The 17,172-nt window shown below is 44.9% G+C and overlaps 1 protein-coding gene across 2 annotated transcripts; it reads right to left on the reverse strand.

Annotated features, from left to right (window-relative positions):
- Positions 1-9,678: 9,678 nt before the first annotated feature.
- LOC123771350 (uncharacterized) lies at positions 9,679-16,236 on the reverse strand. Of its 2 annotated transcripts, none has more exons than XM_069305046.1 (5): positions 16,120-16,236; positions 10,454-10,495; positions 10,297-10,380; positions 9,923-10,216; positions 9,679-9,845 (listed from the first exon to the last, which is right to left on the reverse strand). In XM_069305046.1, exons 2-5 carry the CDS (start codon positions 10,493-10,495, stop codon positions 9,732-9,734), a joined length of 534 nt encoding a protein of 177 aa, XP_069161147.1. In that variant the 5' UTR covers positions 16,120-16,236; the 3' UTR covers positions 9,679-9,731. The 2 variants fall into 2 exon arrangements, with proteins under 2 accessions (XP_069161147.1, XP_069161148.1); XM_069305047.1 differs by having other exon boundaries at positions 16,102-16,212.
- Positions 16,237-17,172: the final 936 nt, after the last annotated feature.

Below are 17,172 nucleotides of genomic sequence, written 5' to 3' on the forward strand. Positions count from 1 at the left end.
TAGCTCTGGTCTTCATCTTCCCCAATCTTTCCTTCTTCGTAAACTTGTCCTTGAGTCTCGTCCTTTAGATTTCTGCACTCATCTTCAGCTTCCCTATAATGATCCCTTCTCTCTCTCTGAACTTTGGTCTGCGCTGGCCCTCTGCGGTGCTACGGCGGCGGGCTCCGATGGTATTCATTATGAGATGCTTCGCCATCTCCCTCCGAGCACGTCTCAGTATTTACCGAGTCTGTATAATCGGATCTGGGAGTCGTCGTCAGTCCCTGAGGACTGGCTCGATGCCGTTGTCCTCCCTGTTCGCAAACCTGGGTCTCTGGGTACTTCCCCTAAGGACATTCGCCCTATTGCTCTCACAAGTTGTCTGCAAACTCTTTGAACGTATGGTTAACGTTCGTCTGATGTGGTTCCTGGAACACCATCACCTCCTCTCCCCTTCTCAATTTGGTTTCCGCAAGTGCCGAAGCACGACAGATGTCCTGGTGAACTTGGAGGTCTATATTCGTACTGCTTTTGCTGCGAAGACCTCCGTTGTTGCCGTCCTTTTTGACCTAGAAAAGGCTTACGACACCACTTGGCGTTATCATATCCTATCTCAACTTCATTCTTTTGGCCTTCGTGGTCATCTCCCTCTCTTTCTCCGCAGCTTCCTCTCTCGTCGTTCCTTTCGGGTGCGCCTTGGTACCGCTCTCTCTCCCCCTTTTCAGCAATACGAAGGTGTGCCCCAGGGTAGTGTTCTGAGCACTACTCTTTTTCTGGTTGCCCTCAATGGTCTTCTTTCCTCTCTTCCTTCTGGTGTCTTCTCCGCTCTCTATGTCGATGATCTTACCCTTTGTTGTCAGGGTGATGATTCGCCTCTCCTTCAACGCCGGCTTCAACTTGCGATTGATGCCGTGTCGTCTTGGGCCACAGGTCATGGCTTCAAGTTCTCTACTTCTAAGACTTGTGCCATGACTTTTACGCGGAAACGGGTTGTTCTTCGTCCCTCTTTGTCACTTTATGGTCATCCCCTTGAATACAAAGATTCCGCGAAGCTTTTGGGGTTATTCCATGACACTCGTTTGTCTTGGTCTCCCCATATCTCTTACCTCCGTGTTGAGTGCTCTAAGGCCCTTACCCTCCTTCGGGTCTTGTCCCATACTTCTTGGGGGGCAGATAGGCGCACTCTCCTTGCTTTACATTCCTCTCTCGTCCTGTCTAAGCTCGATTATGGTTGCCCTGCTTACTCGTCTGCTTCTCCTTCTACTCTTCGCCGTCTTGATGCTTTGCACCATACTGGGTTGCGCCTCAGTTCTGGTGCCTTTCGTTCGACTCCCATCCTTAGCTTATATGTTGACACTGGCTTCCTGTGTCTCCAGGACCGCCGTGATCGCTACTGTCTTCGCTATCTTGCGCGGTCCTTGCAACATCCTTCCTCTCGCCTCTGTCGTGCTTTAACTTTTACCCCTCCTGCGGTTCCTGTTCCTCTTCACCACCTCCCTCTTTCTGTCCGGTTATCTCGCCTACAGGATTCTCTCTCCGTTCGTATTTCTGATGTTTCTCCTCGTGTTGTTCCTTCTTTGCCCCCGTGGAGGGTCCCTCTTCCGCGGTTTTGTACTTCCTTGACCCGTATCACTAAAGCTTTTACCCCTCCTACGGTTCTAAAACGCCTTTTCCTCGAGCACTTTTCTTCTCACTCCCGCTCCGTTTCTGTCTTCACCGATGGGTCTAAGTCAGCGGACGGTGTTGGCTACTCTGTTGTTTTTCCTGATCGCACTTATATGTGTCGCTTGCCTCCGGAGACTAGCATCTTTACAGCGGAACTTTATGCTATTCTCTATGCTCTTCGTCTCCTACTTTCTCGTTGTCAGTCTTCCTTTGTAGTTGTTGTTGACTCTCGTAGTGCCCTCATGGCTCTCGGGTCCTTTAATCCAGTTCATCCAGTGGTTGTCGAGATCCAGCATTGGCTGTTTCTCGTTCATAGTAAATTTAAGTCGGTTGAGTTTTGTTGGGTTCCCAGCCATATTGGTGTGTCTTTAAATGAGCGTGCGGATGCTGCCGCCAAGGAAGCTGTCCGCTCTTGTCCCATCTCTCGTAAGGGCATTCCGTATTCCGACTTTTACCCGGTTATCCATTCCTCAGTCCTTACCCGTTGGCAGGCTTCTTGGTTGTCTGTTACTGGTAACAAGCTACGTACTCTTAAATGTTGTGTTTCCTCGTGGCAGTCCTCCTTCCACCGTAACCGGCGGTGGGAAACAGCTCTGGCGAGGTTGCGTATTGGCCATACTCGCTTAACCCATGGTCACTTGATGGAGCGCCGCCCTGCTCCTTATTGTCCTAGTTGCATTGTCCCTCTTACGGTCGTGCATGTCCTTCTTGAATGTCCCGACTTCCAGGACGAGCGTATGTCTTGCTTTCCGACCGCCCCTCGCGGTCACCTGTCCCTCGATAGAATTCTTGGTGACTCGGATACTTTTGATATCGTTCGCCTTATGCGTTTTTGTTCTCGTATTGGCATCCTTGGTGATATTTAGCGCCTTCTGATTATTTTGCGTATTTGATGGTGCTACATAGCCTTCCCGGTTTGGTGCCTTCTTTTGATAATTACTTACTTTCTTGCTTTCCGACCGCCCCTCGCGGTCACCTGTCCCTCGATAGAATTCTTGGTGACTCGGATACTTTTGATATCGTTTGCCTTATGCATTTTTGTTCTCGTATTGGCATCCTTGTGATATTTAGCGCCCTCAGATTATTTTGCGCATTTGATGGTGCTACATAGCTTTCCCGGTTTGGTGCCTTCTTTTGATAATTACTTATTTACTTGTAACTCTATCATCATTACCTAGCCTCAGAACTTTACATTTATCAGCATTAAAATGCATTTGCCAATCCTTTGACCATTTCAAAACCCAATCTAGATCAACTTGAAGTGATAGCGAGTCCTCTTCCGAATTAATTTCTCTACCGATTTTCGTATCATCGGCAAATTTGCAAATGTTGCTACTCAAACCTGAATCTAAATCATTTATATATTATAAGCAACAGAGGTCCCAGGACAGAGCCCTATGGTACTCCTCTAACAACATTATCCCACTCTGACTTGACCCCATTTATACTAACTGTTTCCATTAGAATAAGTAATTAATTAATTATCAAAAGAAGGCACCAAACCAGGAAGGTTATGTAGCACAATCAAATACGCAAAATAATCAGAGGGCGCTAAATATCACCAAGGATGCCAATACGAGAACAAAAACGCATAAGGCGAACGATATCAAAAGTATCCGAGTCACCAAGAATTCTATCGAGGGACAGGTGACCGCGAGGGGCGGTCGGAAAGCAAGACACATGCTCGTCCTGGAAGTCAGGACATTCAAGAAGGACATGCACGACCGTAAGAGGGACAATGCAACTAGGACAATAAGGAGCAGGGCGGCGCTCCATCAAGTGACCATGGGTTAAGCGAGTATGGCCAATACGCAACCTCGCCAGAGCTGTTTCCCACCGCCGGTTACGGTGGAAGGAGGACGGCCACGAGGAAACACAACATTTAAGAGTACGTAGCTTGTTACCAGTAACAGACAACCAAGAAGCCTGCCAACAGGTAAGGACTGAGGAATGGATAACTGGGTAAAAGACGGAATGCCTTTACGAGAGATGGGACAAGAGCGGACAGCTTCCTTAGCGGCAGCATCCGCACGCTCATTTAAAGACACACCAATATGGCTGGGAACCCAACAAAACTCAACCGACTTAAATTTACTGTGAACGAGAAACAGCCAATGCTGGATCTCGACAACTACTGGATGAACCGGATTAAAGGACCCGAGAGCCATGAGGGCACTTCGAGAGTCAACGAGAAAGCAGGAGACGAAGAGCATAGAGAATAGCATAAAGTTCTGCTGTAAAGATGCTAGTCTCCGGAGGCAAGCGACACATATAAGTGCGATCAGGAAAAACAACAGAGTAGCCAACACCGTCCGCTGACTTAGACCCATCGGTGAAGACAGAAACGGAGCGGGAGTGAGAAGAAAAGTGCTCAAGGAAAAGGCGTTGCAGAACCGTAGGAGGGGTAAAAGCTTTAGTGATACGAGTCAAGGATGTACAAAACCGCGGAAGAGGGACCCTCCACGGGGGCAAAGAAGGAACACGAGGAGAAACACCAGAAATACGAACGGAAAGAGAATCCTGTAGGCGAGATAACCGGACAGAAAGAGGGAGGTGGTGAAGAGGAACAGGAACCGCATGAGGGGTAAAAGTTAAAGCACGACAGAGGCGAGAGGAAGGATGTTGCAAGGACCGCGCAAGATACCGAAGACAGTAGCGATCACGGCGGTCCTGGAGAGACAGGAAGCCAGTGTCAACATACAAGCTAAGGACGGGAGTCGAACGAAAGGCACCAGAACTGAGGCGCAAAGCATCAAGACGGCGAAGAGTAGAAGGAGAAGCAGACGAGTAAGCAGGGCAACCATAATCGAGCTTAGACAGGACGAGAGAGGAATGTAAAGCAAGGAGAGTGCGCCTATCTGCCCCCCAAGAAGTATGGGACAAGACCCGAAGGAGGGTAAGGGCCTTAGAGCACTCAACACGGAGGTAAGAGATATGGGGAGACCAAGACAAACGAGTGTCAAGGAATAACCCCAAAAGCTTCGCGGAATCTTTGTATTCAAGGGGATGACCATAAAGTGACAAAGAGGGACGAAGAACAACCCGTTTCCGCGTAAAAGTCAAGGCACAAGTCTTAGAAGTAGAGAACTTGAAGCCATGACCTGTGGCCCAAGACGACACGGCATCAATTGCAAGTTGAAGCCGGCGTTGAAGGAGAGGCGAATCATCACCCTGACAACAAAGGGTAAGATCATCGACATAGAGAGCGGAGAAGACACCAGAAGGAAGAGAGGAAAGAAGACCATTGAGGGCAACCAGAAAAAGAGTAGTGCTCAGAACACTACCCTGGGGCACACCTTCGTATTGCTGAAAAGAGGGAGACAGAGCGGTACCAAGGCGCACCCGAAAGGAACGACGAGAGAGGAAGCTGCGGAGAAAGAGAGGGAGATGACCACGAAGGCCAAAAGAATGAAGTTGAGATAGGATATGATAACGCCAAGTGGTGTCGTAAGCCTTTTCTAGGTCAAAAAGAACGGCAACAACGGAGGTCTTCGCAGCAAAAGCAGTACGAATATAGACCTCCAAGTTCACCAGGACATCTGTCGTGCTGCGGCACTTGCGGAAACCAAATTGAGAAGGGGAGAGGAGGTGATGGTGTTCCAGGAACCAAATCAGACGAACGTTAACCATACGTTCAAAGAGTTTGCAGACACAACTTGTGAGAGCAATAGGGCGAAAGTCCTTAGGGGAAGTACCCAGAGACCCCGGTTTGCGAACAGGGAGGACAACGGCATCGAGCCAGTCCTCAGGGACTGACGACGACTCCCAGATCCGATTATACAGACTCAGTAAATACTGATACGTGCTCGGAGGGAGATGGCGAAGCATCTCATAATGAATACCATCGGAGCCCGCCGCCGTAGAACCGCAGAGGGCCAGGGCAGAACGAAGTTCAGAGAGAGAGAAGGGATCATTATAGGGAAGCTGAAGATGAGTGCAGAAATCTAAAGGACGAGACTCGAGAACAGGTTTACGAAGAAGGGAAGATGCAGACCAGAGCTAACAGAAGAAAAGTGGGAACCCAGTTCGGAAGCGACCTGCAACGGGTCCGCCACAAGAGTATCATGCAGGTGAAGGACCGGTGAAACATCGGGAACGAACTTACCCGCTATCTTGCGGATACGCTTCCAGATCTGGGCCAGAGGGGTCTCGGACGTAATTGTCGAGACATAAGATGCCCAACATGCACGTTTAGCTGTACGGATGGCCCTACGGGCCACCGCACTCGCTTTCCGAAAGAAAAGAATCAGTCGTCTGCCTACGGCGGTGCCTCTTCCAGAGCTGCACGCTTACAGCGGACAGCCCGAGCACAGTCCGCATTCCACCAGGGAACACACTTCCGTGGACCCCGAGAGGAAGAGCGAGAAATAGAGCGGAGGGCAGCGTTGCAAACTGTCATGAAAAAGGAGGAGAGCGCGAGAGAGAGGCAGAAGGGAGAGGTCAGGGAGAGCAGCACTGAGGGTAAATAGGGTCCAGTCTGCCTTAGCAAACTGCCACCTAGGGAAAGAGAGGGAAGGGCGAAAAGAGAAAAAGGAAACAAGGATGGGGAAATGATCACTTCCATGGAGGTCATCAAGAACCTGCCACGTGAAATCTAAGTAAAGAGAAGAGCAGAGAGAAAGATCAAGACAAGAAAGGGTGCGAGTCCGAGAGTCCAAATGAGTGGGCTCACCAGAATTCAGAAGATACAGGGAAGAAGAGAGGAGAAACGGCTCAAGGAGGCGACCCCGGGTATTCGTCAGAACGTCACCCCAAAGAGAATGACGACAATTTAAGTCACCCAGCAGGAGCTCAGGCTCCGGCAAGGAGTCCAGGAGGTGTTTCAAATCAGGAAGAGAGAGCAGGACACTCGGGAGGAGATAAATGGAAGAAACTGTACCATTTCCCCACAAAGATACGAGCAGCAGAACAATGTTGAGGCGAAGGAAAAAGTAAAGGAACAAAGGAAACATCAGCCCGAATCAAGAGAGCAGAAGAATTAGAAGCCCCAGCAATGGCTGGGGGGGGGGGGGAGAAAGGAATAGCCACGAAAACGACCAGGACGAGCACCAAGCATTGGCTCCTGGAGACAGACACAAAGGGGCAAAAACCGCGAAATCAGAAGTTGGAGTTCGAGGAAATTGGCGTAATAACCTCGAACGTTCCATTGAAGAATGGACAACGACGAGAAGAGAAAGGACAAAAACAGAGAACAAGGAAGAAACAAAGGCGGAAGAGCAACAGAGCACGTTAAAGAATATCAGGGTCGGGATCAGGGTCAGCAAAGTCAGGGTTAGGGGGCATGGGTAAACTAAGCAAAGACAGAGGGAAGAAAACGGGAGAACAGAGCAGAGGTGGGCGGGCAGGGTCTGGAGGAGGAGGAAGAGGAGGAGACAACGGAGAGGAGCCGTCAAGGACAGCAGCAGGAGGAGGGAGTAGAAAGAGGGGAGCGCACCCCAGCAAGAGCAGCAACCGAAAGGGAAGCAGGGGCCAAAGAAACCTCCATAACAGGAACAGGGGGCGCAAGCACTGAAACGGGAGGGGAAGGAGCAACAGAGCCAGAAGGAGGAGCTGAGGAAGAAAGCGAAGCCTTCTTACCCGCCGGGGAAGAGGAAGGAGAGGAGCCAGGCTTACGCTTCTGACTTAAAGAGACCAGTGTCCCAGCAACTACGTACCGGGCAACGGATTCCAGTGTCTCAACAGGAGAAGCCGAACGCGAGCACACACGACGGCCGTTAGGAGAGCGATGGACATCCGCCCGCACCGACAGGTGGTGGGGAGAGCCGATAGATAGAGGAAGAGGATGGGAAGGAGGATCGGAGGGGGACGAGGAAGAAGACGCAGAAGACACGACAGACCGGGTAGAAGGAAGGGGAACCCCAGACAGAGGACCAGGAGGAGGATCCTTCGGGAGAGAACCCAAAGGAACAGAGGAGGGGGCAGTGGGCGCATCAGGGTCCAAGGCCCGGAAACGGTTGTGAGTCTGAGGAAGGCGGGAAGGACGAGGAGAGGAAGAGTGCAACACGCGAGCATAAGATATATTAGCATAAGGCGGGAGCCGGCGAACCTGGCGCCTCGCCTCAGGAAAAGATAAACGCTCCCGGTGCTTCAGGTTGAGGACGGCTGCCTCAAGCTTGTAATGGACACACGCACGGGAGAAGGTAGGATGGGTCTCACCGCAGTTGAGGCAACGAGCCTGGGGAGAAGTGCACTCCGACTTAGTGACCTTCGCCACCACACAAAGGACAGAGAGAGACAGTCCCGGAGCAGCGGAGGGCACCATGCCCAAACCTCCAGCACTTGTTGCAGAGCCGAGGAGAAGGAATGTACTCCTGGACAGAGCACCTGGCACCAGCAAGAATGACAGAGGGTGGAAGGGTCCTACCATCAAAGGTAATCTTCACAACCCGGAGGGGTTGACGGCGACTACCACGAGGGGGACGAGTAAACGTGTCCACCTGGAGACTAGAATGGCCCTGGGCAGCGAGGATATGTCGAATATCGTCGTGGCAGTCGCGCAGGTCCCGAACACCGGTCGCAACATGGGGCGGGAGCAAAATAGTGCCAACACTGGCATTCAACTGAGAGTTCTTCGAGACCCGAACGGGGGTCTCGCCAAGGCAGGATAAGGCAGCCAAGCGGGAAGCAGCATCCTGAGAAGGAGCAGCAACGACACGTGTACCGAGACGAGTGGGGTTGAAAGTAATGGAGGCATCCACGGAATCAACGAGATGTCGATGAAGGGAGAAATCGTCAGGAGGCGCAGAATCAAGAGGGAGGAGATCAAAATATTTGGCCCACGAAGCGGGACCAAACGAGGCTCGATAGGTAGCAGAACTGGAAGGAATCGAGCGAGGGCGGCCGTGACGAGGACGGCGGTGAGAACCCGCAGAGAGAGAGAGAGGGGTTAAAAGGCACAGTAGTTACAACTAGAGAAGGAGCCGCGCCAGGGGACGAGGTAGTCACCACTGGGGACTTGGGGCTCGACCCAACCACAGAGGAGGGAGGGGAGCCAGGGGAAGGAGTCAGAGAGGCCAAAGGAGGAGCAAGGTCGGGGCCCAATGCAGCGGAGGCTACAGAGCCCGGTCTTCCAATACGGACCGACTCGGGGGCTTGGTCGCCCACCCCACGAGCCTGAGAAGGTAAGCCAGGAGCAGCCGAAACAGGGGTTATCATCTAGACGAAAAGAAGAATTCACTCACGAATGTGCCCCCCACACCCACCATGGAGCCACAATTAGAGGCAGGACACCCAACAAGAAGCTATCGCCGATCTTGTCGGGGCCTCCTAGGGGTGCGTCGTGAGTATACGCCCCACAAACGCCACCTTAAGAAACCGACAGTCCGTCGAGATCGGGTTCAGTGACGAAGTGGGGATTGACAATAAAAGGTTCCCCTCGCTCTCGACGTCGGGTACTGCAGTTCTACGGGTGCATGAGTATGCCTCCTCAAGCACCCGGGCGTCAAAATAGAAGAAGTCCATGGAAGAACCAGAACGAGCAAAAGGTCGGCAGGAAACGGCAAGCAGATAGGAGAAGAGGGGTGAGAAAAAACGAAACAGAAGGAAAAGGTGCCCAGCAGAATTGGAGAGGACGGCAGCAGGAGCACAAGGCTAGAAAAGGACAGAGGACTGTCCTAAGGAGCATCACACTCCGGCAGCCGCACACGAAGCCCCCACACGGCGACAACGAGCTGAGCGGGGAGGGGGAGGAAAAGGAAAAGCGATCCGGCACAATTGGAGAAGATAGCAGCAGGAGTGCAAGGCCAGAAAAGGACAGGACTGCTCAACGGAGCATCACACTCCGGCAGCCGTCCACTAAGCCCCCTCACGACGCCAACAGGCCGGATGGGGAGGGGGAATGTGCCAGAAAGTGATGGGGAGGGAAGAGGTTCAAGAAGAAACTTGAAGACGCCATTGCTTCTAGTAATTTGACGAATAGTAACCAGAGGTATTCCATAGTTACGAGGGAGTCTACTACTAATACAACTAATCAAAGATTTTATTTCACTTTGAATTCAAATCCAAACACTTTCTAATTTTAGACAAAACACTATACCGTTTTAAAATGTTTATTACAATACTTTGTGCCAATTATCTATAATCCATCTTTAAGCATAGTATCTGGCGGTGGTGGAAGTAACCGTAGTAGTTACGATTTGCGTAATGGTAGTTACTATATCCTGCACAAGTTCTTGTGTAGATACCACAGGGACCGTCTGGATCTGTAATTACAAGCATTATTGACGTTTGTGTAATAAATTTAGAGAACACTTGCACAAGTTCAAGACTACATAGTTACCTCGTGAGTGACAGCCACGTGGGTGATGGTCTGCCAGTATTTAACAGTATCTGTTGTGGTGACGAATTGACTGTAGACAGAGACCATTGTGCTCACTGGGTAGACCCCCACCGTAGCCGTCACCAACACTACCGGTGTGGAGGTGACCCTTATCACAGAGGTCACCGTCTGTGGCTGCTGAGGAACAAACTCCCATTGGGTGGTGGTCTGGGTGACTGTCAGGGTGATCGCTGTCTGCTCAGTAACCCAGACGTCAGAGGTTGTAGTCTCCCGCAGAGTGTGGGTCAGGGTAGTCTGCAATATTACACACCATTACGAAGTGTTAATGTATATATGACAGGTTGGTTAAGAAGGGTAATGTCATTGTTACCAACCTCAGTGGTGATGGTGGAGGTTGTGGGGGTGACGACTGGCAGGGGCGCGTGGGTGCCGTAAGGTTGGTACGCCTGACCCTGGATCTGTTGGGGAGCAATTATTAGTCTCCTACAATTTTTTTTATTATTTGAGAATACGGTATAATATAGTAATTACCTGGGCGATACAACCGAGGAAGAGTAGAGCAAATACCGCCATCTGTACAGAAAAAAAAAATGCAGTATTTAATCAAAAGTTACAATAGTGTCATTAACCACCATGATCAAAAGTCATCAGATTTACTTTTGAATTTTTAACATAACTGACGTTATAACACCGAGAAGTTCATCAATAACTGACAACGAGAGGCATGTTTGGAATTTGTCACTAGTAAAGCAATTTTAGTTAAATCAAAGATTTTTGAAGCCGGACAATAAAGATGGTTGGGAAGGTAGTTAGGGGAAGATTATGGGACACCGAGGCGTCCATAAGGCAAGCTATCTAGGTGCTTCAACATTAGACAATTCTACGAGACTTTACTGTTAAGCAATTTATGAACTCCCAGGCACACTTTCCACATTAGATATATAAAAGAATGAAACCATGTTTAAAGACTAGTTTATTAAAATTCATAATTTGAATTACGCAAAGATAAGTATTCAGTTCTATTAATAGTTTAACCTGAAGTGTAGGTACAAACTAACGTCCCATTTAGATATCGTTAGAGGCCTTGGTAATAACTATTAAATTAGTTATGTTTAACTAGCAGTACCCGGCCACGCGTTGCTGTGGGTCGGCAACCTTACCTGTCAAATTCCCCCCTCCCCTTGGCCACCCAACCATTCTCCACTCCATCCCCTCTTCCTTCCCACCATGCCCCACTCCCGTGACCCTCTGTCCTCCCCACCCTTCTCCATTCCCCCATCCCCACAATCCCAAACTCCTGTCCCCTCATCCTAGTCACCATCTCACTTCTGTCATCCCCCACTCTCGTCCGATGCTTTCCAAATGGTCTGAAGTTCACATAAGAAAATTGGGAACATCAAGGGGTCTGATGTTCCCATCACTGAAAGAAGTAGTAACAAATTTAACAAAGATGAAAAAATAAAGTATTCGCATGAAATGAGCGGTCTTATAAACAGACCAATTCCAATGCAATTCATACAAAATAATTAAATCAAAATACATCAAAATCTAGGAAAATTCAAATTATCAGTGCAATCAGAAACACTGAAATTGAATTTTAACATTTAGTGAAGCATTTGTGTTGCTCTTACATTCAACAGATGGCACTTTTTTTTCCAATAAAAAGTTTTACCTGTCACATGTGGCATCTATACTTAAGAAATGAACTGTAGGGTAAACAGCTCTATTCCCACACAATGTCACAATAACTAATAATTAAAATAAATTGAAATCTATGAAAATAGAGTTTATCAATGCAATCCAAAAAGATTGAAAGGCAATTCTCGATATCTAGTATAGCGTGCATGTTGCCATTATGTGCAACAGATGGCGCCGTTTTTCAAAAACTATGAAATATGCTTTTACCTGTCACAGGGGCGGTATCTAAATAAAAATATAAATGTTCGTTTGTTCAAAATCTCTACTCTCCGAAAGTTCACCGATTGCCTTTAAATTTTCATACAAAATTTCTTTTGCATCCGACCAGGTTTTTATATACATACTATATAGATGTCATGTCTGACAGGATAAAACACGCTTTTATTTGGAAAATCTGTTTTCCAATGCGAGGGAAATCTTTGAAATCTCTTTACCGATTGCTTTGAAATTTTGACAACATTGCATTCAAATAGACGTGTTTTTATATACATCTACTATATACATGTCGCGCCCATGACAAAAAAAAAAAAAAAAAAAAAAAGTTGGAAAAACAGCACCATCTGTAGGATGTAAGAGCAACATGCTGTAATCTGAAAGTTCTTCCACAATTGCTTTGAAATTTTGAAACTACGTTCCATTCTAGTACGTGCGTGTTTTTATATTTAGATGAAACGCCTGTAACGGGTAACAGTTTTTTTTTTAAAAGCGCCATCTGTTTCACGTTACAGCAACACAATATACAAAATATGTTTAGATTCCATTTCAATGTTTCCAATTGCATTGATAATTTCAATTTTCGTAGATTTATTTTCATTTTTATTTAATTACTTTGCGTGACGTTGGGATTGATCAGAGTTTACCATACCGTTTATTTTGCGAGTAGCTTATTTGTTTCTTTTTTCATTGTTTTTCATTTCTTTTTTTAACTTCATATTTTTTAGTGCAACTGGTGGTGAAATTGAGCCGTGTCTATTTATCTGCGTTTGAATTTAAATAGTTCGTAAGTATTACGTTTGTTTTGAAAACAAGAAAATGGACAACACGTTTATTTTACAGTTTCAAATGTACAACAGCCATGAATCCACCGGCTACGACGTAAACTGCTCTCTTTACGTTATGTCAAAATGATGAATTTGCAAAAACACTGCTCTGAAGTGCATACGTATTACACATGGGATGTGTGTAGAAAATCATTTGAACGACAGAAACCAGGAGACCGTCGACCAGGTTGTCGACCGACAACCTGGCATATTCAAATAAACTAAGATAGACAGACTACACTGTGCATCCTAATCAAGATGAATGCTTCTTCACATGCTGTTGGTAAATGTGCCCGGACCAACTTCTTTCCAGCCATTGAGATTTGTCAACAGCGAAACACATGCCAATTTCCGTAGTGCATGTCATGCTCCGAATTTATTGAAGAACGACCAACACTGGGATGTATGCATTAATGACGCGTCCAACACGTCACATCCAAATTTAATTCGTGCATTGTTTGCAATCATTGACCACCGGCTTTCCATCTCCAACAGTTATGGGAGAAATAAATCGCACATGGCTGAAAATATTTATCGATTATGAAGGAAAAATAAAATATGAACATTGATTTCACAGTAAAATTCGAAAACGAAGCATTTATAGTGATTGAAGATTTGTGCTTAGAAATCACGAACAAAGTTCTAAATCAATTGGAAGTGCCATTACCGACTATACTACCGTTTCGTTCAATGTAGAATTGCGTCGTGAACAAGAACACAACACCAGTGATCCGTTATGTGTGAAATCAAATATTCTTAAGCTAACGCTCGAGCGAAAAAGCATTTACCATCAAATAATTAAAACTGTCAATAAAGAGTTTGGAGACATCTTAGGTGCGCCAGGAGGAACTGTATATCCTTCCTAATTAGATTTATTCCAGCAGGATTTAGATCCCAAAATGTCATAACCCTAGCTCTTGCATCATCCGGAATAGCTACGACTGTTACCAAGCGGAAGAACTGCTACTTCGAAATTGCTATTGAACATGCAATTCATTGAAATGCCCACGGGCAACATTTCCAAAGCATCCGGCATGGGTAAACTATTGCAGAAATGTAAACCTTTTGGGATGAATGCATAATGGCCCACAAAAAATCGTTAGAGACTATCGATCATTACAAGATTTGTATTGAAACAAGACCAATTTGGGAACTAATATTTCTTGCAGGAAATTTCAGGCAAACATTACCTGTAATTCCTCGATACAATTCCGTCGGCACTGTTGAGGAAGCAGTTAGTTATCCAACAATTTTTGAATTCACTATCAGGGATACCATCACGCGTACAGCAATTTAAAATCTGCGTGCCAATTTTCATGTGAAATATCAATGAACTAAAGCTTTACAACTGCACGCGCCTTTCAGAAAAAAAAATTATAATCAGCAACGTCGTAGAAGCAACAATCTTTACAGTACCTTTCAAAGGTGAAGAGGTCCTCATTCCTCGCATTCCTACCATTCCAACATATGTCATTTCAATTTAAGATATTGAAACTCTTAATCCGACTGTCGTTTGTAATCACCATCAACAGTTCAGGGCCAATCTTCAGAATTGTGCAGTTTATATCTAGACACGGAAGGCTTCTCATAATGGACAATTATATGTTGCGTGTTCTAGAGTCTGTAAACCAGACAATCTCTACAGATAATGGAACAAGTAAAAATATAGTATACCCACAAGCATTATGAAATTAAACATGTTAGGAACGTACACTTTTCTATTTAACCAGACTGAGCCACAGCAACGAGTGGCGGGTACAGGTAGGATATATATAAAAAAGACACCCATTTGAATGGGATGGGTCAAAATTTGAAAGCAATTGGTGAAGAGGTTTTGAAGATTTCCCCCACATGAAAAAACAGAATTTTTTTTTTTTACAGTCACAAACGTGACATCTATAGTATGTATACTGAAACCTGCTCTGATGCGAACTAAACGTTTTTTGAAAATTTTCAAAGCAATCTGTGCAGTACTTTCGGCGATTAGAGATTTTGAAGAAACGAACATTTTTATAAAGATTGTTAACCTTTGAATAATGCCTGCCAATGCTAAATCTATACAAATAAAAATGGAAATGTTTGTTTAAATTCGCTAATCTCCGAAAGTTCTTTACCGATTGCTTTGAAATTTTGACAATGTTGCATTAGAATAGGCGCATCTATATACCTACTATATAGATGCCACCCCTGTAACTGGTAAAAACATGCGTTTTTGAAGAATGTCACTATCAGTTACACATAATAGCAGCATTCATGCTACACAAAATATGTCACAAATTGCATTGCAATGTGTCCGATTGCATTGATCAAATTTTTAGATTTACTAACTTATTTATAAAATTATTAAATTTAAAGTATTCATTACACTGATATTTTATTTATCTTTTGTGCGACATTGTGTTGGAATCTAGGCGTGTTTACCATATCGTTCATTTTGTAAGTAAAAGTATAGATGCCACACCCGTGACCGGTAAAACTATGCTTTTCTTCACAAACAGCACCTGTTGCATGCAAGAACAACACTTTCTATATTAAATACGTTAGTTCCCTCCGTTTCCCATTGCTTTGATACATCTTTCATTTATTTTTCTGCGATTTCTGTTGGAATTCAGTGTTCACCTTACCGATTATTTCGCGAGTATAGTTTATTTTTATTTTCTTCATATTTCATTCAACTTATATATTAGTGATGGGAACATCAGACCATTTGGAAAGGCATCGGACAAGAGTGGGGAATGGTGGGGATGAGGGAATGGTGGGTAGGACAAAGGGACAGGGAAGGTTGCAGAGTCACAGCAATGCATGGCCACGTACTGCTAGTAGTTAAAGCATACTTTGGTATATTAAAAAAAATAAAAAGCTTCAATTCAATTATTAACTGCCGAGGTTATAATTTGTGAAGCGTAATACTATAGAATTTTCATTCTATTAAGGAGTTGAACTTAATATAATGGATATTTGAAGCACAATCATTTGATTAAACAGGCCATCATGAACTGACTAAAAGATATTTCAGGTCTTCATAACAAAGGATATATATTTTAGTTACATATGGAATTACCTTCAGTAATTTAAGTATTTTTCTTAAAGCATTACTACTTTATAAATAGATTTCACTTTACGTTTCACACCAAGTCTGGGGTATAGTCAGGTATACCACGCTTAAAATACTTCATTTTATACTTATAAGCCTAGTAGTGGTTAAGCCTAAATTATTCCATTAAACGAATATAATATCACTAAATTTAAGGATCTGACGAATCTCCACCTATTAGATGCTTCTACCGTATTCTTTCAACATCACTAATAAGATAAACTGGATAATGTCCTAAGCATACAATTTATTAATAATATACAACTTTTAACCCATAACAATAAAATTAATACGTATTAAACTACCAATTACAATAAAAACTATATCATTAATAAACTCAATCTTACATTTCACTTAAAACCAACCTTTAACAACACTTAAAGTGTGAGAGAAGGTACCACACAGACAACAGTGGAATGACTGAGGGTTAACGGCGGGCCGGGCACCTCGTTGACTCAACACCAAACACTTTATGGGAAAGGTAGAAAGTTCCCCACAAAAGCTGCCAAGACCACTATAACAGCGCCATCTATTGACTAAACCGTCAGCTACGCTCCCTGTGGAGCAAAATGATGATAAGACTCACTGAGCTTCAGTATTTATTGTAATCATTTTCACTAACTCTCTTTGTTTCTATTTTATAATTATATTAAAATATTAATTTATTTGCAGGCTTTCTATTGTGCTACTGATTATTAGCCAAAATATTAGTTGTGCTTACAATATTTTCTTTTGTCTTATAATATTTGGGTAGTTATTTGATTATGAGTAATTCTAACACCGTAGGCCTAAAAGGTATATATTTACCAACCAAGGTCTACACTTACATATTGAGAAATAACACTGTGGGCTTAAATTAATATTTTTGGAGGTTTGAGCAAAAGCCTAAAATGGGTTTGTATATTTTATTACATTTTATTTTAGTTTTCCTTGCTAACAATAATAATTGTATGATACAAAATCGTGTGACACACACGGCTCTAAAATTTACATGATTTAACAATATGAAATTAGTAATAAAAATGAATCTTAAGTTGAAACAAACGTTGAATAACAGTGAATATAATAAATAAGTATAAGTGTCGTGACACTGAACCCAGGTTCATTCCGAACACAGCGGTTACACCACACATAACACCTTGCCTCAGCAACCGTTTCTACTACCGTGTACTTCTACACACACCAGACCCTTGAGGTGTACCCTAGGTTTGTACAGGAACACAATGAGGGAACATATGGAAGGTATTTAAAGGCCGTCGAGTTTTCTCATTTAATTGCAAAGAATAGACTCTGACAAATAATAACATATTAACATACTCTATTTAGTTAAATAAACACCCAATATCCATAACCCACTTGACCTCCGCGGTCACCACCTGCATTCGTAACTTCCGCCTAAGTCCCTAATACTGAATGAT

This window comes from Procambarus clarkii, chromosome 54 (assembly GCF_040958095.1).
Source record: "Procambarus clarkii isolate CNS0578487 chromosome 54, FALCON_Pclarkii_2.0, whole genome shotgun sequence".
Classification (NCBI taxonomy): domain Eukaryota; kingdom Metazoa; phylum Arthropoda; class Malacostraca; order Decapoda; family Cambaridae; genus Procambarus; species Procambarus clarkii.